Source organism: Tupaia chinensis, unplaced genomic scaffold (assembly GCF_000334495.1).
Source record: "Tupaia chinensis unplaced genomic scaffold, TupChi_1.0 Scaffold000237_1, whole genome shotgun sequence".
Taxonomy (NCBI): Eukaryota; Metazoa; Chordata; class Mammalia; order Scandentia; family Tupaiidae; genus Tupaia; species Tupaia belangeri.
Window position 1 is genome coordinate 1785812 of NW_006159715.1, and position 22563 is coordinate 1808374.

The 22563-nt window shown below is 38.3% G+C and overlaps 1 protein-coding gene across 1 annotated transcript in view; it reads left to right on the top strand.

The window, feature by feature from the left end:
- CDH6 (cadherin 6) overlaps nucleotides 1–22563 on the top strand; it is a 150745-nt gene that overhangs the window by 102277 nt on the left and 25905 nt on the right. Inside the window, exons 3-5 of the mRNA XM_006148495.3 lie at nucleotides 13660–13954; nucleotides 18019–18138; nucleotides 20571–20738. Coding sequence (XP_006148557.1) covers nucleotides 13660–13954; nucleotides 18019–18138; nucleotides 20571–20738 — 583 coding nt within the window. The remainder of the gene's footprint in view (nucleotides 1–13659; nucleotides 13955–18018; nucleotides 18139–20570; nucleotides 20739–22563) is intronic.

Below are 22563 nucleotides of genomic sequence, written 5' to 3' on the forward strand. Positions count from 1 at the left end.
TATGACCATCTCCCCTGGAGGAGGGGAGGTGACTTCCCTCCTTCTCACTGTCTCTGTCTCTCTCCAGTGAGCACATATGCCCTAAGGCAAAAACAGTTCAGGAGCTTGAAAGTCTGAAATGGGTTTCACTGGGCTGAAATCATGGTATTTGCGAGATGTCCTTAAAATCAAGGTATTTGCAAGACATCCTTATGGAAGCTCCAGGGGAGGATCCGTTCCCTTGCCTGTTTAGCTTTTAGAGGCCTCTCCATCATGGCCTTCTTCCATCTTCAAAGCTAGCAGTATAGCATCCTCAGATTTTCTCTCACTCGTTCTCTCTGTCTCTGTCTTTCTCTCACTGGGAGAACTCTGTTTTCATGCTCATTGTTTCTTCTCCAATTCTCCCTACCTCTTTCTCTTTGTAAAGAACCTCATGAGTACAGCTGACTCACCTGGATAATACAGGCTACTCTGCCCCGTCTCAAAATTCTTATCTTCATCACACGTGCAAAGTCCTTTTAGCTTTGTTAAGTAACAGTAGTCACAGATTCCAGGAATTAGCACATGGCTATCTTCAGGGGGCCATTATTCTGCCTACCACAATTATTGCAGCACTAAAGTTTTGTTCATTTAATAGTAACTCTGATACTTTTGACATTAAATTCAAGGTATCGAGTGTAAAAGATAAATGTCAAGGGAATTAATAAGTTTCTCCTGCATTTAGACTTAAAATTCTTCTGCTTTTAGCACTTTGTCAAAATTCTCCTCCACACAACACCAGGTCTGTCTCAGTGGTTATTAAATCTAACAAAAGATAAAAGACTGAATTGAGTGGGGTCATGCAGAATCTCTGCAAATGCAGAACTTCTTTGTGGCATGATTTCAGTGTATTTTTAAAGTTACAAGGTATGCGTTGGGAAGCAAGATGTAAGGATAGAAGGACAGATGGATGATGGATGGATGGATAGGCAAATGGATGATTGATAATATTAGGATTCTCAATTTTGAGCCCCAGAAAACACTGGAAATGTCTGGAGACATTTTTGGTTGTCAAAACTTGAGAAGGTGCTACCAGCATGTAGGGATTAAGGACCAGAGATCCTGCTAAACATCCTATAAGGCATAGCACAGCTCCCAAAACAGTTATCCAGCCCAAAATGTCACCAGGGCAGAGGATGAAAAATAAGAAAGTAATAGATTTTCATTACTTAATACCTAGAATCTTGTTTAGTACAGAGTAAGTATTAAGTGAATTTTCAGAGAACTGAATATAAATATCTACATAAAAAATTATGTTTGGGCTAATTGATTAGACCACCTAGACTCAAATCTTGCCCCTATTCATTGCTTACCTCCTGTCTTTCCTCGGTTTCCTCATCAGTTAAGAAGGGATAAAACGAGGGTCACGATGAGTAATAATAGTATAATAGTAACCATCTATGTGATGAGTTCAGCACATTTCCTGGCCCATGGTGCAAGCTTAATAAATAACTACTATTATTTTTCCAGATCTCAGCCAGACCAATTGCCAAGTGATGACTCATATAATAGAACACTTTGAAGATAAAATATTTCCACTGTCATAAAAATCAATTAAATCAGTTTTATTGTCTAAAAGAAGATTTTTTTTTTTCTGCTCATAAGAGGCCAAATGGTATAATAGAAAAAGAACATGGGATATGCAGGCAGCCTAATCCTACGTTTTGTCAGAGAAAGATGATTTCCTAGACAATTTTAGAGCCCATTTACTAGATTGAGAGATAATCCCGGCCAATTAAAATAAAACTCACTAATCTTATTTATAAATGTAGTCACCAAACATCATTTGTGCCAGGCTCAGAGGGCTGCAGGTCATATTTCCACCCTTTATCTGCTTGGGTTTTATAGTGGAAAAGAACTGGCTCTTCTACACTAACTCACATGGTAGAATATTCCTGAAACCAAGGAAGGGATTTCACAATCCTGTCTGTCAAAAATACAGACACATAGTCTTATTTCCATTGTCTCAGGACAAATGAATCTTAAAGCCCCATAGGGAGCGGTGGCAAGGTTGTGTGCAAAGCTTTTTTTTTTTTTTCATTTCCCTTTGGAGCAATCATACAATGAGGGAGAAGTCCTGTTTCATTCCCAGGAGTTCTTCTGGGCTCCTTCTGGGTAAGCCTTGTGGGTCGATCCCATATATAGTGCTTACCAGGGACTAAACAATCCTATAACTGGGACAGTTAAGAAGGGTAGTGAAGAAGACATAGTCAGACCTCTGGGGGTATGAGATACCAATGGGGTAAGCAGGACAAAGCTAGTCACCTTGGATCTTGGACAGTCAAGCCAGGAGTCTACTTGCCAAAACCACAGATGCCACTGAGGGAAGTAACGGTGAGCGAGACTGTGCAGAGACAGGGTCAGAGGGCAATACAAGGACTGCCCTTGGTTCCAAAAGCCCTGAATTCCCTGTTGACACAGGCCACGTGGGTGCCTTTCCTTCAAGTACCCAGACATTATTTTGGGCTGGATCAGGGGCAGGATGAGAAAGATATGCAAAAGACTAGGATTGATCTAAGAGCGTTATCTAAAGAGACTGTATAGTTGAATCAGACAGACTTTATTAGAGCACCGTAAATAATTGACTTGATATTCAACCTACATCAAGCCCCTAATACTCAATGGGACTAGGGCTTGAGGGACAAGCTGTTTAAAAAGAAGACGATGCTGAAACTTCTCTTGCACATCTGAGTGCAAAAGGGAGAAAATACGTGACCCTGCAACTCAAGGGAAAGCGCGTTTCTATTTTTGCTGACTTTATGGCTTTTATTACCCCAGGCACATACTCAAGGACTCCTCTGATTTTCTCCCACACTGAGCTTTGAAACCATGCCATGCACTCACACTGGTTGCTAAATCATTTTTCTCCCATCAGTAATCTAAGCTTCTCCAAGAAATCTTCTAAACCATCCAAGAGCTTACACATTCCCTGAGTCCACTTTGTCCAACTTACAAGTTTCTTCTTTGCTGTTCTCCAGCTGTTCACCTGCCTTGTTCTTCCTGACTAATGGCTAATGATAGGATACAAGTGCCTAATTTCTGCTTTTATTCGAGATCTTTTATACAGAAGTCATTATTTGTAACCCTACATTGCAAGTCTGTAGAAGGCAGGTATCAGAAATTTATATTCATTCCCTGATGCAACTCTTGAGGCCAATAAGTATTTTTAAATGGCCTTGGCTGATGAAGTTAAATTATTTTATTAGGTAACAATGTTTCTGTGAAATGGAGTTTCTTCCATTTGGTTTCTACAACAGAATGATACTTGAAATATGGTTCAGTAAAATTTTACAGCTTTTTCACCATTAATAGGTGACTTCTAATCTAGCACCAATGTATTTATAATAGTGAACTCAATATACTCAAACTAGTCTGTTCTTGTTAACAAACACATGTTGGTTTTATTTTTGTATTGAGGTTTAATTTGTTATTAAATAAAGTATTTTTCAGATCTGAGGCAATAACTTGGATTACTGCCACAGATTGTTCAGATTAGACCATGTACCTAATGTTCAATACTAATTGCTAAATTTTCTGGCAAACTGAGGAATGTATATTCTCGATATACAGAGTTACCCAAAAGTCATGTGAGACCAAGGATGGAGGACGCTAAGATAGTTTTTGATTGCCCGTTGCCAGAAACCTTCACTGATCATTGACAGTGATGTTTACAACATTCATTCATTTATTCATTCATTCTTTGCAATCCTTATTTATTGAGGATCTGTAATGTGACAGTATGTTGGGTGCTGAGAACACAAAATTGAACCAGACAAGTTTGGTGCCTTTCTTTATAAACTTGCAGTCTAACTAGGAAAATAGCTGTAAACCAAGTCATCAAAAAATAGATTATATTATGGCTAAGTAGGGAATGAATTAAGGGTGTGTAGAATATTAGAGCCATCGCTTAGAGAAGACTACCCTGAGAAGGTAATGATTAAGCAGACTTGACATACAAGTTGAATTAACCATGTGAAAATGGTAAAGGGCTTTATGCCAAAGGAACCACAAGTGGAAAGCCCCAAATATGAAAACATTTAATGTGTCTTGAAGAAACTGCAATAGAGAGTGGCTACAAGGACAGTTAAGGGAAGAATAGCAGGCAAAGAAGGTAGAGAGAGCAACAGCAACTGTGGTGGGCTTTGGAGGCTATATTAAGAAGTGGAGATGGAGACATTATCCCAAGAGTAAAGAGAAGACACAAAAGGATTTAGTTAGAAGAGAGTGTCATCAACAGAATTAGCATTTTTAGGTTGTTCTGGTTACGTGGAGAAAAATAGGAACCACACCTTAGTATGTATTTAGAAGAACTCCTTGTACTAGACCAATAAGAAATGGAGGTGGCTTAGACCATAACAGCAGCAGTAGAAATGGAAAAAAATTAGTTGACTTGAGATATATGTTAAGAAGTAGACTTGGGACCAGCAGTTGGTGTAATGGCTATGTCGCTGAACTCCAATGTAGTCGACTGAGGTTCGAGTCCCGGACCCGGTGGCTTAAACTCACGCCGGGCACGTGTGCATGTGTGCCCAAGATGCCAAGAGGAGAATGGAGGAGAGGGGATTGCGGCATGGGCCTCTCCCCTGGGCGGTGATTTCTCACTTTCTATCACTCTGTCTCTGTCTTTCTGGTGAGCATGCACGCCAAAAAAAAAAAAAAAAAAAAAAAGAGGTAGAGTTGACAGTATCTTAATGAATGTGGAGGTGACAGCAGAGGGAATGGTCTACGATGACTCCCTAGTGGTCTTTACAGAAATGAAATATACAAGAGGAGAAAAGGTTTTTAGAAATAAGATCTTAAGCTTAGCCAGGATGCACTGAGTGTAAATGGTTTAAGATACTTGCCTTGGGAGTAATTATAACCCAGACTCTATGTCAAGAAGATCATCTGCCCTAGGTTAATATACAGATTTAGGCATTAATTGCATATAGATAGTAGCCTGGCCCTATAGCCTGATGATAAACAAAGCCACATCCCACATAACCTTCCATGGCTGGAACCCTGACTCCTGTGGCATGAAAACCATGTGGTGCATGTGCATGTGTGTCCAAAACCCTGACAGGATGGAGAAGTAATAGAGACGGGATTGTGGCATGACCACATCCCATTAGGGTTGCTATTTCCTCCTCTGTTTCTCTCTTTCTGGCTCTCTGTCTCTCCCTGGCAAGCACACAAACTCTGTAACAATATTTTTAAAAAATCAGTTATATTAGTTCATTATTATGTTGCTAAACATATATACCTGTGGCTAGGTGATTTATGAAGAATAGAGATTTATTTAGCTCACAATTTTGATAGCTGGAAAGTCCAAGAGTGTAGGCCCAGCATCACAACAAGGCAATAAGTAGTAGCAGAAAAGTAGTCACATGCAGAGAGGCAGAGAGAGGAAAAAGGAAAAGGAAATGAACGTGTCCACTTCCTCTGTTTGTGGTAGATAGCACAGTGGTTAAATCACATAGCCAACTGTGGTTCAAGTCCCAGACCCGATTAATTAAACATCATGCCAGGCACATATGCATGCATGCCCAAGATCCCATGAGGAGAAGGAACTGTGGCATGACCATCCCCCTCAGGGGGTGATTTTTCACTTTTCCTCTCACTGTCCAGCAAGGACATGCGACCTATGGTAAGGACCTCTTAGGATAAAAGAAAAAAAGAAAGAAAGAAATCATTTGAGAAAAATAAGTGAAACAAGAGAAGACAGGGATCTAAGACACAGAGCTAAAGAACACCAATATTTAAGGGGCAAGTAGAAGAGGAATAACTGACAGAGTTGGTTATTATGAGTTCTAATAGAGGACAGAATGAAGGTAAAGATAATTTAAGTAATTTAGCAGATTAACAGGGAAATCAAAGTTCAGACCTCAACCTTTCCACTTTCAAAACCTACCTCTGAATACTTCAGTCTGTGAATACAAAAGCAATTTATTGAAAAGTTTCTCTGTTCTTTACCCTCTACTAAACGTTTTACATACATTATTAGTTTATTGATTTTCAGAGCCACCTACTTGTAACTAAGTATCACTATTATTTCCCTAACAGAAAGAGAAAACTGAGACTTGGAGAAGTTAAATAAGTTTCCCAAATATATACAACTTGAACACAGTATGCATTTACACCTGGTTTGTTTTTATTTTATTTGTTTTTTTTATTTTTTTTTCTGTTACCAAACTCCATGCTTAAACGATATGGTTTTACTAGTGAAGGCAGTAATTTTCACTTGAACACTCAGAATTACTGGCAAAGCTTCTCTGATTCTGGAGGTAGGTGGAACTAGATTTTGTATTTCTAACCAGTTTCCAGGTGACTCCCTTTGCTGCTGGGCCAAGGACCCCACTTTGACAACCACTGACAGGATAAAGACAGAAATATTGTAAAACCAAACAACCACCAAAAACCCCTCAAAAATGTAACGGCTGGAACCAACTCCACAGCCTGTTGGTTAAGGCAGCAAAAATCTCTCTTAAAAAAAGAGAGAGAGAGATTTTATTTACCTAAATCTATAATCTCTAACGCAGAATCCATTGCTAATCCCTACCACGTAATTCAAGCAGGGTTCAACTTCTTTCTGGATTAAACTCTACCCAACAAAACACAAAAAAAAAAAAAAAAAAAAAAAAAAAAAAAGAGGTAGAGTTGACAGTATCTTAATGAATGTGGAGGTGACAGCAGAGGGAATGGTCTACGATGACTCCCTAGTGGTCTTTACAGAAATGAAATATACAAGAGGAGAAAAGGTTTTTAGAAATAAGATCTTAAGCTTAGCCAGGATGCACTGAGTGTAAATGGTTTAAGATACTTGCCTTGGGAGTAATTATAACCCAGACTCTATGTCAAGAAGATCATCTGCCCTAGGTTAATATACAGATTTAGGCATTAATTGCATATAGATAGTAGCCTGGCCCTATAGCCTGATGATAAACAAAGCCACATCCCACATAACCTTCCATGGCTGGAACCCTGACTCCTGTGGCATGAAAACCATGTGGTGCATGTGCATGTGTGTCCAAAACCCTGACAGGATGGAGAAGTAATAGAGACGGGATTGTGGCATGACCACATCCCATTAGGGTTGCTATTTCCTCCTCTGTTTCTCTCTTTCTGGCTCTCTGTCTCTCCCTGGCAAGCACACAAACTCTGTAACAATATTTTTAAAAAATCAGTTATATTAGTTCATTATTATGTTGCTAAACATATATACCTGTGGCTAGGTGATTTATGAAGAATAGAGATTTATTTAGCTCACAATTTTGATAGCTGGAAAGTCCAAGAGTGTAGGCCCAGCATCACAACAAGGCAATAAGTAGTAGCAGAAAAGTAGTCACATGCAGAGAGGCAGAGAGAGGAAAAAGGAAAAGGAAATGAACGTGTCCACTTCCTCTGTTTGTGGTAGATAGCACAGTGGTTAAATCACATAGCCAACTGTGGTTCAAGTCCCAGACCCGATTAATTAAACATCATGCCAGGCACATATGCATGCATGCCCAAGATCCCATGAGGAGAAGGAACTGTGGCATGACCATCCCCCTCAGGGGGTGATTTTTCACTTTTCCTCTCACTGTCCAGCAAGGACATGCGACCTATGGTAAGGACCTCTTAGGATAAAAGAAAAAAAGAAAGAAAGAAATCATTTGAGAAAAATAAGTGAAACAAGAGAAGACAGGGATCTAAGACACAGAGCTAAAGAACACCAATATTTAAGGGGCAAGTAGAAGAGGAATAACTGACAGAGTTGGTTATTATGAGTTCTAATAGAGGACAGAATGAAGGTAAAGATAATTTAAGTAATTTAGCAGATTAACAGGGAAATCAAAGTTCAGACCTCAACCTTTCCACTTTCAAAACCTACCTCTGAATACTTCAGTCTGTGAATACAAAAGCAATTTATTGAAAAGTTTCTCTGTTCTTTACCCTCTACTAAACGTTTTACATACATTATTAGTTTATTGATTTTCAGAGCCACCTACTTGTAACTAAGTATCACTATTATTTCCCTAACAGAAAGAGAAAACTGAGACTTGGAGAAGTTAAATAAGTTTCCCAAATATATACAACTTGAACACAGTATGCATTTACACCTGGTTTGTTTTTATTTTATTTGTTTTTTTTATTTTTTTTTCTGTTACCAAACTCCATGCTTAAACGATATGGTTTTACTAGTGAAGGCAGTAATTTTCACTTGAACACTCAGAATTACTGGCAAAGCTTCTCTGATTCTGGAGGTAGGTGGAACTAGATTTTGTATTTCTAACCAGTTTCCAGGTGACTCCCTTTGCTGCTGGGCCAAGGACCCCACTTTGACAACCACTGACAGGATAAAGACAGAAATATTGTAAAACCAAACAACCACCAAAAACCCCTCAAAAATGTAACGGCTGGAACCAACTCCACAGCCTGTTGGTTAAGGCAGCAAAAATCTCTCTTAAAAAAAGAGAGAGAGAGATTTTATTTACCTAAATCTATAATCTCTAACGCAGAATCCATTGCTAATCCCTACCACGTAATTCAAGCAGGGTTCAACTTCTTTCTGGATTAAACTCTACCCAACAAGCTCTGCCCCCAGTTTTCCCAACATGAAGTAAATTTATTGGTGACATTATACATGTATTACATAGATAAATGCATATATAAATATATATATGTACATATATATATACACACATACATACTCATTACACATATTTAATTCAGTTAAGTTTCAATTTGGCATAACTTGATCATAAATTTCTTTTCCTAATTTTAAATAATATTCAACTTCCTTAGCATGAAGGTTTTCTCTCTGCTGTAATTGTTGTTTCTCTGCCTTAATCCCAGGCAGCATCTTTTCACCACAGTGGTGACATCTCAGATCAGTGACCATTACATTTTTTTTTAAGGGCCACATTACATTTGTACTATACTCTGCTACCATAATTCAAACTTTCCATCTCAACCAAGCATCACATATTTCTTTCCGTCAGCCCCTTTCGAGCTGTTGTAGGTACTTTCTTTGTGCACACTGTCTAGGTTGGCTGTTATGTAGCCTCCATGTTCTGTATCAACAATGCATATGCTCAGTTTGGTCACCAACTCAGTGACACTGTAACACACAAGAAATATTGTTACAGGACAGCACTAGCTGGCTTTAGGAACCACTAAAAAATCTGTAGAATTACTGTTAAACCTTTAAATGTGGTTCAGAGTCAAGCCGAGAGCTGGCACGTGTAGCAGGTAGATGAATGGGGAGGCACAGCAACCAGCAGGCAGAGATGCTGCCACCACTTGGTGACCCACCACAGGGCCATGTCTATTTCTGTATTTGTTTACCAAGCTGCTGACAGCAAAACAAAACAAAATTCAGCGTCAGAGAAATAGAAACCAAAAGCTCTTTCTGGCACAAAATACCACAGGTACAGTAGTAAAACGTCCTACCAGCCACAGGTGAGATGTGACTTTCTGAGGAAGTGGATAATTTTTACTTGATGGGGAATCATTAAATGTGAACCAGATGATTAAACTTAATGGAACAGGCACATTAAACTGAAATTAGTAAAAACATGCCTTGGGCAGCCTACGATCTTTTATTTGTTGTTGTTTAACTTCTGTCTTTTACAGTGGCCATGATGAATGACATCACAAAAGGAAAAATCCAATTAAAATCTAAGTGCTCAATAAACCCCTAATGTCTGGTTGTCACCACAACTTTCACGGGCACTGGTGTCTTATGTTTTCTCTTTTCTTCCAACATAGAGAAAAGAACTGGCCCCAGGGAAGTTCATCTTGAGGGGAGGAGAGTGGGGAGAAGAAAACAAAAAGTTCTTCTGGAAAGTTCTGCTCTGCGCATTTGGTCAGACCCAGATAATGCACTTTGGGAGGAGAAGGGATGAGGATGTTAAACTGTTTTGTTATCAGACAATGCCTGAGTGAAGAGATGCATTTTCCTACTCCTTTTCAAATATTGATAAATCAGAATTGTGATCTGTAAAGCAGTCCTTGTTCACACTCTTATTTGGCATCTCCTCTGCCCTTTTTATATCAGCTCTGGTGTTTGTTATATAAGTCATTGAAATGGTCTCTCTTGACAGCTAAAAATAAGTTTCTGATTACTTTTACCTGAATAAATCTTGTGACCAGATGTGGTATTCACCTATTAAGTGTGCAACAATTACATATTGAAAGTGATGAAAGAACTGGCCAAGGAGAGTCTTTAATCTAGTAGAATGCAGAATATAATAAATCACATGTAAAGACAGCAATTGCCACCTGGTGGAAGAGTACTGGCTTCTAGTAACAGATTTTACCTTTCAGATACGATGTGTGTGTAAAATTGGGTTTTCAGAGTCCTCAAAACAAAGTTCTCAAAGTCAAAATAGAGCCAAAACACGCTGATTATGAACTAAGAGCGAGTAGTAGTAGCAGTGGGAAGGCTGCTTTGATTGTGTGTACACGTGGCAATTCATGTAATTTTGTGGGAGGGGGAGGTCATCAAAAAGTTCATGGAAAATGCCCATTAGGAAAAATACTATGCATGGATTTCAAAAGCTTTTGCACCAAAATGGGGATAATTAGACCTCAAAAATCCTTGCAGTCTATCTTTCTCTTCTTAACTTCATTTGACTGATAAGGATCCTGGCTCAGGGAGACTAATTGATTCTGCTGTAGTCTCACATTTGGTGAGTGAAAGAGAATGACCATGACCCAACTTAGGATTCCATTTGGTGCCCCATTGGCAATTTCAAAAGCTTTTGCACCAAAATGGGGATAATTAGACCTCAAAAATCCTTGCAGTCTATCTTTCTCTTCTTAACTTCATTTGACTGATAAGGATCCTGGCTCAGGGAGACTAATTGATTCTGCTGTAGTCTCACATTTGGTGAGTGAAAGAGAATGACCATGACCCAACTTAGGATTCCATTTGGTGCCCCATTGGCAGGCTGCTGACCACGGCTACATTGGAGCAAGAATACTACAAGCCACAATGGATGTTGGTTTCCCTACTCATGAGTTAATGAAATCTCTTTTTAAGAGGGCTCTTCAATCATTAGAATTTGACGATGGAGAGTTAAACTTTCCCCAGTGGCTCTTTCTGTGTCATCATGGTTTAGCATTTCCTTAGTATATCGCATTACACAAATCACAAAGTGCTCTTGGTCTACATTTCTTATTGCGTTTGTCTCACTTCTAAGCAATTTCCTCCCTGTTCGAATTTATCTTCCATTATTTCTGCCAAATTGCTTTCAACGCTACTAATTGTATGAATAATATTCTCTTCCACAAACCCTGCGATTAACGAGCTTTAGCTGCGTGGCGTCAAACACAATTTCTCCATCTCTAAAAATGAGGAAGAAGCACCAAATAATATATAAGGCCTCTTTTTGTGCTCAAATTCTAATCTTCTGACTCTTTCACCCAAGCTGTGTGATTTGGAAATGCTACATAAGCCAGAGTCTTGATTTTCCTGGCCCCCACAATAATGGATCAAATTAGCTCATGTTTCCCAAAGTGTTCTTCAAAAACCAGTTACAGGGAATATGTATCACACCTGAAAAGGATTTTAAACAAAATTGTTCAGTAAAGCTATATTAAGTGAAATTGATTACAGTTAATATGTCATGGAGACTCTAAGAAAGAGGCAGTATATGAAGTATTTCCCAAATTTATTGGATCATAGATTCTTTCCCTCCACAGTGTGTGTAAATATTCCATGGAAAATACTTTTAGAAAACCAGGATTCAATCATTTTAAATGTCCTATTTTTTTTATGTTGAAAGTCTGTTTTCAAATATGTTTATAGATGCTACTCTGAACATTTTGTGCAGTATTAAGAGGCTGCAGAGTCGGTATCTATTGCTGTTGTAGCATAGCCCATACTCTGTTTATTTGTTGAGGGAGAGGGCAGGACCTCAATAGGGAGCTCACTCCACAATCCCCCCTCAGCTTCAGCCAGCCCAGACCATTGGCATGTACACACACCCATTAGTGTACACAGGGAGGTCCAGGAAGGAGAGCCTTCCACTGAGTCCATCTTCTCAGAGTGCCACATTATCACTGCAACACCTTCTTCCCCCAGACTCTGCTTAGGTGGAGCTGAAACAAGGTAGCAATTAGCAACCGTCTTAACTAACTTTTCTGTATGTCACTAATACTTATGACTCTGGGACATTTAAATAATCTTTCTCAATATAAAGCACTTCTTGAAAATATGAATAGAATTGGGTTATCTGAAGACCTCTGAAATTCCACCTAATCTATTTTGTGTGGGAAAAGGGAATTAAGAAAACAATAGGAACTCCACATCATGGAAATAATCTTTGAGACAGAAAACATAGGCTATCTTTCCAAGTTAAAATCATCTTCCATTTCTATGGTATCCTAGCATTCATTTAATTTGATGCTTTACCCAGACCTATGTCACCGACAGTCCTTCATCAGACCCTCTGTCTGATTACCTTCAGAAGCAAAAAACTCTCTACTTCATAAGGGGGACTATTTAAAGTTTAGGCTGCTCTACTTAATAGAAAATTCTTTTCTCTCTTATGCTAAACTCTAAATGCTAAATGCTGTTGTTTAAAAAAATCTTGTGAATTGTCCAGCCAGAAAGTCTTCCAGGCATTGTCATGGAAGCATTTATGATGTTTTCAAGTGCTTCAAGTTGAATTTCAGAAGTATATAAGTAAACAAGTATCACATCTTCTCAGAAAAATGATTATAATTTCCATCACCAAAGACCCAAGCAAGTTACCAGCATTCCTAAATTCACCAAGATAGTGAAGTGTAGGGGTGGGATATATGAGGTCTCTCTGATTCAAACACCCTAGTCTTTTTCTCAGTAGTATAGTGCATCTTTAATATGTTGTGTACATGCAAGCAAGGAGAAGAAGGTATTAGCAGAATCTGAAAGCTATAACAGAAATAAGAAAATGATTTAATTTTAATTTTTAATTAAAAAATGGTTTAATGGTTTAATTTCAGCTAGCTTGAAAGGTCTTTGGACATCTTGCTATTGCTCTGGCCTCCAGTTTTCCCTTCTTCAAAATTAGGTTTATTGAAGTATCCCTCAAACTCTGTTTCAGTTCTGGAAAATTCTATAAGTGTAATAAAATATGTTCATTAATGAAAGGAATTTATCATTGAGACGTTATACAATTTTTTTTTTTTTTTGTGGAGAGGTTTTCACTATAGGGCGCGTGTGCTCGCCCGACAGAGACATAGAGACAGAAAGCGAGAAATCACCCCCCGGGGGAATGGTCACGCCGCAATCCCTTCTCCTCCATTCTCCTCTCGGGATGCTGGCAACGCATGCACACGCGCCCGGCGTGAGTTTTAAGCCACCAGGTCTGGGACACGAACCGCGGTCGACTACGTGGGAGTCCAGCAACATAGCCATTACGCTAACTGCTGGTTCCCTATAAATATTAATTTTAAAGTACATGGAAAATGTATATTATGAAAAAACTATGTATGGCTTTCAAAATTTTTTGCTCTCAAACTTGTACTTCAATTCCATGTTTTCCACCAACTTTTGGTAGCTCCTCCATAGTAAAAAGAAGAAAAGACATAGAAAATATTTAATGAACATTAATATAGCATGCATCATAAAGACAAAAAACAGTTTAGGAACTCATGCTTGACTTTCACTTTTTTTTTTTTTTCCTGCACTAGTTACATTCAGACCAGGATAGAGGAGATGGATCACTTAAATATATCCTTTCAGGAGATGGAGCAGGAGATCTCTTCATTATCAATGAAAACACAGGGGATATCCAGGCCACCAGGAGGCTGGACAGAGAAGAAAAACCCGTTTACATCCTTCGAGCTCAAGCTATAAACAGAAAGACAGGGAGACCTGTGGAGCCTGAGTCTGAATTCATCATCAAAATCCATGACATCAATGACAATGAACCAATATTCACCAAGGAAGTGTACACAGCTACTGTCCCGGAAATGTCTGACGTGGGTGAGCAAGATGTGATTTTTTTTTTCAAGAGATTTATTTTTGTCTTAGGGTGTGTGTACTCACCAGAGAGAAGGAGACAGAGACAGTGAGAGGGAAAGTGAGAAATCAACTCCACGGGGGGATGGCCACACCACAATCCCTTCTCTTCCCAGAATCTTGGGCATGCACACACACAAACCCAGCATGATTTTCAAGCCATTGGGTCCAGGACTCAAACCATGATTGTCCGTGTGGGAGTTCAGCAATGTAACTGCTACACCATCTGCTGGCCCCACAAGATGGATTTTAACCAAAACCTTGTTCTCTTCTAATTAATCTATTGAATAGAATCCCATGAGAGAAATTTACCATAGTTGAATGATTTTAGGTGCTAATTTCTAAAAGCATTAGTTTATACTATCCACATATGTTATTTTTGTAAGTGCACTCATGTTTCCTAATGTCATTCTTGTCTCATTTTGTTATTATGTTTAAGAAATGAGCATTTCCTCTAATGGTGAGCATGTGAAAAATACCAAGGTGAGTGTGGGAGATGGAAAGGAAGACCATCTCATCTATCTCTCCCACCCAAAACTCCCTCTTTGTTTATTTAGCCAAAAGGCAGCAGCCTTTGCCATGTCTCAGACTGCATTAGTATAAGGCTCCAGGTAAGGACTTCCCCAATGGGAAATGAAACCACACATTTTACAGTCCAGTCTAAAAGGTAGAGGCAGTTGCTTTATTTGGGAAAGAAACTCAAATAATACTTTTAATTATAAAAATATAATTTTAGGGAGAGAGACTAAAAAAATAACTTTTTTTAGAAAATCCATTATGCAAATGATGTCTAGGTGGGGGACATCTCCTCTAGTGACTAGTGGAAATTAAAAAACTTTAACCCTTACTTGGGAGGGTGAAACAGAAAGCTCATGAGTTCATGACCAGAGGAGGTGACAGGGGAGATGAGATCCTGTCTTAAAGAGCCAATGTGGTGGCACACGCCTATGGTCCCAGTGACTTGGGATGCTGAGGTAGAAAGACTGCAACACAGTGAGACCCTGTCTAAAATACCACACACACACACACACACAAATATGCACATGCACACATAGACTTTCACAATGCTAATATGATAATATTAAATGCATAATTTTCCTACCAATTGTAAATTAAATGTATGTGGATTTAATTTCTTTAAATTGGGAGAAGGTAGACAGTATTTGAATGTTTTAATCTAAAACATCTTTTGTTTGGTTTTGTTTTGTTTTTGTTATAGGACATGTGAGCTTGCCACCAGAGACAGAGAAAGAGGAGAGAGTGAGAAATCACTCCTCAGAGGAGATGGCCACACCACAATCCCTTCTCCTCCATTCTCTCTTCAGGATTTTGGGCTAACATGCACATGTACCTAGCATGATTTCCAAGGTGCCAGGTCTGGGACTCAAACTGTGCACAGTGGCATGTGAGATCTAGCCGCCTTAACCTCCATGCCACCTGCTGGCCCTATAACATACATGGTTCTTAACCACAACAGAATAAAATAGGAGACAAAGGCAAATTCTAAACTTGCCCATGTAAAGGGTTATTCTTATTTTCAGTCTGTCAAATTCAAGAAGGTTGAAATTACATAATAACCTGTTTACAATTCTGTCAGTTAAATGTCGGAAACACTAGTTCATGGATTCAAGACTTGGAAAATGTCCAACCCATGAAAAAGATCATAAAACCGCTGCATTTTTCTTATGAAAACATTGCTCATCTTACTACTCGAAGCCACTTTTTTTTGTTAGAAAAATCGCAAGCCACCATTAAAGCAAAGATGGAGATTAGAATTCTTTAAAGAGGAAGACTTGTGAGGAAAAAAAAAATCTTTCTCTCAGGGATAGAGGCAGAAGAATTACTAAAGGACGGTGCTGTCATCAGTACATAGACAACTCATAACCAGACAGGCAGGTCACATACAACACAACTCCAGAGGTTACCATTCACTTTTGAAACCATTATGGAACGAAGTGGGTGTTATAAATATTTGGGCATAGCTGCCAGTAACATGTCTAAGGAAAAGCAAGGCTTTTCCCAATTTGCACAATTATGTTCATATTCATTGTTATCACAAAGTAACATGTTGTTATTATGATATATAAAAGCATCTCAAAAAAATTACATAAGGGTATAGAAATAACATCAGAAGTATAAAAATGGACTTTGATATCAAACAGATCCAAATTCGAAACCATCTCCACTAATAACTAGCAGTGTAGCTTTGAGCAAATTCCTTGATTTCTCTGATCCTCCCGTTCTGTATCTAAAAGAATAAATAATAAATGTTAACTCCTAAGGGTTATCATGAGGCTTAGATGAGAAAACAGGTGCATAGCTCCCAGTACCATAGCTGGCAACTAAAAGGCACTGAAAGCATCCAGATAATCATGTTCTGAAAGCAATCAAATTTTGTATTAATGTCAAATAAAACTTGGGCATCTGTTGGCTTCTATTAGCTCTTGCTCCAAAATCATATGATGTTCTCATGCTCCCCACTTCCCTTAACAGAGTACAAGGACGGATACTCTGTCTTGTGTATCAGGATGATATATTCAGAGCATCCAACCATACCATGGTACAATCTATTTGTCCAATAAGTAAAATTGGCTAGATATCAGAAAAGCAATGTAAAGATTCAGATATTCACTAGATGTAAATGATCTGCCCTTTCCATAGACTGGAGAGTGCTAGCAGTGTGCTTAAAGCTCATCTGATAGGAATACCAAGTCACCATAAAATTATCTTAATCAGAGTCTTACCCTTTGTTTGATAATCAGATAGAAATCTATGGCCTTTCTCTTCAGTGAAGTAGATATGTAAGTATACACATGAAAACTTGTATGGAATTCCAGGGGGCGTTAGGGAGACTTTGAAGGTTTTAGGCAACAGCGGTCCCTCAAATAAGAAAAAGGATCTAGAATATAATAGCTCTCTTTGTATGTTTAATTACAATCATCTTTTGGAATTACAGATGTTTATGCTGTGCCATTCCAAATAATCTTTTATTTAATTCAAAACTACCTCTTTTAAGGTTGAAGGCTTTTCAAACTAATAGAATTATCTGAAAGCCTTATTACTTAGGACCCTTTATTAACAAGTAATCGGAAACTCAACCCATACTGGTTTAAACAACGGAAGTATTTATTAGTTGCATTAGTTAAATCCAAAGGTAAAGTGGGCTTTGGACATGATTTATCTGGGTTCTGGCTGTTTCTCTGTAATTCTCTATCCTATTCAGCTTTGTCCTCAGGTGGGCATTTCTAAGATCATAAAACACCTGCTGTGTTTGTGACTTTACATGAGTACATTAGAGCCCAGGAGAAAGAGCATCTATGACAGAATTTCCAGCAAAATCATGAGTAGTCCCTAACTGCTCCTAAACTAATTCCTAGTGGACAAAGTAATACAAGATGCTGATTGGCTAATCCTGGATAACTTGAAAAAAATCACTATACCAGCTGACCAGCCAAATCCCACCACTGTCGGTGGGTTGGAACCAATTCTCCCACAGTAGTGATCGTACCCAGGCTTCTCTTTAACCTAATTGTTTTAATATTTATAAATGTTGATCACATTCTTCCAGAGTGAAGAAGGCCAAGGCCTTTTTTTTTTTTTTTTTTTTTTTTTTTTTTTGTGAGAGGTTTTTGCTATAGGGCGCGTGCACTCACCAGACAGACAGAGAGAGACATAGAGACAGAAAGCGAGAAATCACCCCCCAGGGGGGATGTTCACGCCGCAATCCCTTCTCCTCCATTCTCCTCTGGGGATCTTGGGCACTCATGCACACGCGCCCGGCGTGAGTTCTAAGCCACCGGGTCTGGGACGCGAACCGCGGTCGACTATGTGGGAGTCCAGCGACATAGCCATTATGCTAACTGCTGGTTCCCAGCCAAGGCCTTTTTATCTAGCATCCCAGTGAAGTTCTCCACTTCTTTGTTGCAGTGGTTTTGAAAAATTAGGATCATGTTTTCTTTCTGTGTATTTGTATCAAGAATTGTAAAGGAGACTCTTAATTTATCTTTGGTTTTATGCTTCTGTTACAGGGACATTCGTTGTCCAAGTCACTGCGACGGATGCTGATGATCCAACATATGGGAACAGTGCTAAAGTTGTCTATAGTATCCTGCAAGGACAGCCCTACTTTTCAGTTGAATCCGAAACAGGTTAGAATTTCTTTTTGATCCTCTTTTTTAACAATGTGTGATTTTAATTGACATGCTCAACTGAGCTAGTATTTTTTTTTTAATAAAAGCAATCAGTGTGATTGAATTTTCTTGCATTCATCTGCCAAACACTAATGATATATTTGTAAACATGACATCCAGCTCATTTTAATCAAGAAATCTGACAATGAATCTTTTATCTACTGTGTTTCTATAGAGTAAATTTGGGGAAAAATTATACATTGCTTTATTTTTCTTCCAGCTTGGAGTGAAGCTAAAAGATCAACCCTTTCTGATAGCTATTTGGACTGTTGACAGATATTCTGAGTCTTCTTTTTCTAGTTAGTTGGTAAGACTGCACCCCTCTATTCTACTCTGAAGCTAGTTGTAGCTACGTGATATATTTGGGGGAATAAAATGTGGTTGTGAAGCAAGTCACTTCCAAGCAGAGCTTTTTTTTTTCCAATTGCCAGAGGAAAAGGTGAAAAAAAGAAACCCCCCCCCCCCCCCAGTGGGGCCGTGTTCATACCACAATCCTTTCTCCTCCATTTCACCATCCTGTCAGGATTTGGAGCATACCTAGTATGTTTTACTTTAAAAAAAAAATAGTTATTGATTTTCATTTATTTATTACTATTATTTTTTAATTTGACCAGAAAGAGGCAGAGAGAAAGAGGGAAAGTAAGAAAGCAAGCCAAAAGATCCAGGACTTGAACCATCATCAGCCATGGGGAGTCCAGTACTTTAACCACCACACCACGGGCCAATCCCACACATGGTGTAATTTTCAGGCTGTCAGGGCTAGGAAGCAAATCACAGTCAGCCATGTAGGAACCAGCTCCCTATGCACCCAGCTTAACCACTATAAAATGGGGCTGCCCCTCCAAGCAGAATTTTTAGAGATGATACACATCCCACCACATTCCCTTCCCCTCACTTCAGTGATCATGGAAGCCAGTGTGGAGGTGGGAACCAGGGGTCCGTAGCCTGGATGTCTAAGTGGTATGATGAGCAAAGGTGCCTGCTTATCTGCTTTAAAAAAATAAATGTTAGTTGTGTTAAGCCACTGGGATTTTGAACTGTTTGTTATCACATCGCTGTCTAGCCTATCCTAACTGATACAGCTTTAATCAAACAATATGGATCACCTTATGAAATCCTTTTTCAACATCTCTGGATTTTCTCCACAAAGTAGCATACTATCTTATGATGACTTGTTTTTTAGTAAATATCATTTATATTGTGGAATACATTCTGTACATATTTGCTATCATTGTGAGTCAAGTTTCTTTAATATATTTTCAAGTGTTCATTCTTGTGAGTAAAAATCAAAATCTAAGTTACTACATTCAGTTGGATATCTATGTATTAGAAGGTGCAATGAACTCGGAAGGAATCTCAAGGGGGGAAAAAGGCTTAGTTGAAAAACACTGAGGTTGAAAAATTATTCAACTTAAAAGACAAAATAACTGAGGCAATCTCCTGTGTTTAAATAGAGAAGTACTATTAGTTGGAGTATAGAACACAGCCCCACTTTCACTGAAGCCAAGACTACAGGAATAAAATTGACCTGTTGTCTAAGGTATTCTCGTTAAAAATTTAAAAAGTTATTTTCAGCTTTATTAGTTGTTAAACACTAGAATGTGCTACTGGAGAAGGTTTTATAACCTTCTCCACTGATTTCTGAAAGAAAGGTAATTTAAGCATAAACCCTACATAGTGATTAAGCGAACTTTTGGTAGTTCTTTCAACTAATTAGTTTGTTCATGTCTAACAGAGAGATAAATTTAACCTGACTTAAAAATATTGGTTACTGTTGGGACCAGTTGAACTACTATTCACATTAGCTTTAGGAAAACCTAAATTCTCTAGGATTAAACGAGATGCTAACTAAGAGAGAACTGATGCAGTTGTTTTCTTAAGACCATTGTTCTGTGGTTCAGAAAATTCTGAGGACATTCATGGTGGTAGGTAGGTTTGAGGAGCAATTAGCCAATGCGGTAATGTGAAACTCGCCTCAGTTCAAGTGTACGGGTTTATTAACAATTGTCTCATGACATACCTAACTGTCTTTTATCAAGCAGCTTCCACGGTCCATATATCTTTTTAACCACATGCCAGGTTGTAACTTTCTCTGTCATCTTATGACACTTCATATTTAGACTACTCGCAGTCTGTATTATTGGAGGATTTGGTTTGTATGTGTTTTCATTCTCCTTGTATTACAGACTTTTTAAAAACGTGTCTATCTCCCCTGTGTGGCTGTAATATCCTTCAGCGTAATGGCTATATATAATCATCTTTATATCCCTGTGACATCTGCATAATATTTTGCATATTATGGGTGACAGTCTATGTTTGTTTGCATAAATAAGTGATTCCATAAAATATTCTTAATGCATCCCATCCACTTCTAAATTTCATATCCATAGGTATCATCAAGACAGCCTTGCTTAACATGGATCGAGAAAACAGGGAGCAGTACCAAGTGGTGATTCAAGCCAAGGACATGGGCGGCCAGATGGGAGGATTATCTGGGACCACCACGGTGAACATCACGCTGACGGATGTCAATGACAATCCTCCTCGATTCCCCCAAAGTAGGAACATTTGATTGAATGAGTTTCTTCAATGCGCTTTTGTAAAACTCTAAGAATACTTATTTTCCATTGTCACCGTTAATGTCAAAATTAGTGGACTTAGTAAAAACTGACACTTTTATTAAAAGTGAGCTGACAACATTGCTTATGCTCAGGAAATGTGAACATTTATGTTCTTCTACTAGCAATTAGCTGTGTGATTTCCGATATGGTGGTTATCATAAAAGGAACATCATTGTTTTATTTTTCCTTATTAAAAGGACTACTACAGACATAAATTTGCTTGTGCAGAACATATGTATACAAGCATGCTGCTATTTGTTAGGAAAAAAATTGACTTTATGTTTTGTGAATTTAATCAGGCTTGTAATCTCTTTCAAATCCTCACAAAGCTTTGTAAGGGGAGGATTTATCATTTTACTGTTTCTAAAAATACAACTGTGGAAGTAACTATGTACTTAGTCCATTTGTAATCATAAATAGTTTTCACATTATGGTTAATTGAGACACTGAAAGTCATCTCTAAAATCATTAACTCTTGTGATTAGATAGGAAGGAAGAAAAAGAGAACACAGCATCCATGAATACCAACTTTCTATCAAGCATATGCTAGACTCTTTCACATAGAGCCTCCCAAGTGGGAACTGGTCTTAATGTAATTTTCTGTCCAGGAACAAAATCCCTTTCTGACCTAAGAAAGTTATCTCATCTCAGTCATTAAATAGAAAACCTACTTACTCTGCATGGCATTTTTTAAAGACGCTCAGCTAATATGAGCTTCCTTTAGAAAGAAGATATACATGGATCATCAGGAATTTTTTTAAGTATTTAATCAGAGTAGCTAAATGCAAACGTAGAATAGCTAGCTAACTACTTTCTGGCATAATGCGCAAAAAGAAGCCCTAAAATGTCCCCCACAGAGGCCTGAATGAAATGATCAGGATAACCAACAAAACCTCTTTTTGATGTGGAGCTCCCTGGGGAGGGTAACATAAAGATTCAGCAGCACTTTGGTAGCACGGGCAGCGTTGTAACTCACTCTCCTCTTTCTTCAGAAACCCCAGTACTTCTTACTAGACAGTGTGCCAAGGCAGGGAAGGGGAGAGTATAGAAAGGTGCAGGAGACCCTACAAATGAAAGATGAATACTCTAGAGAAATATCATTTTATCATTTTACTAAGAATGAGCCCAATACTTAGGAAATTCATATAATTGAATGCCTATATTTTAGTAGTGTTATGGTATAAATTTTTGCCAAAAGCACTTCTATGACTGGTTGGCAACATGTAATGGATAAGTGTAGAATAAGTTTCATTTTACTGTTTTGTTTTTTGGGATCTAATATCCCATATAGGGAGGAAAATAGAGAGAGAAGCAAGTGTTCTTAAGAAAAATACACATCTATGAAATATAGATTTTAAATTATTGATATAAATAAATACAAAGATGGAAGAAACCTATGCATAGAAGAAAATTATTGTAATCAAATTTATAAGAGTCAAAGGAAAAACATTAAGAGTTTTATCACTCGGTGTATTTTGCTATTTTCCTAACTGTGCAACTAGATCCAGCTCTGTGTATAAGTAATAAAATGTCTACTTGGATACATTCTCAAAATTTCTGCCACTATACTTCCACCTCAAGCTATTAGTAGAAATGGCAGGAAAAATATTTTTATCAGGTGTTTTCTCTTTTATTATTCCAGAGGGCATAAGAGAGAGAAAGAGAGATTGAGGAAGAGGGAGAGAGAGAGAAAAAAAAAAGAGAGAGAGAAAGCACCTGCTTCCCTCCAGTGGGGCCTAGTCTTGCCTCAATCCCTTTCCCT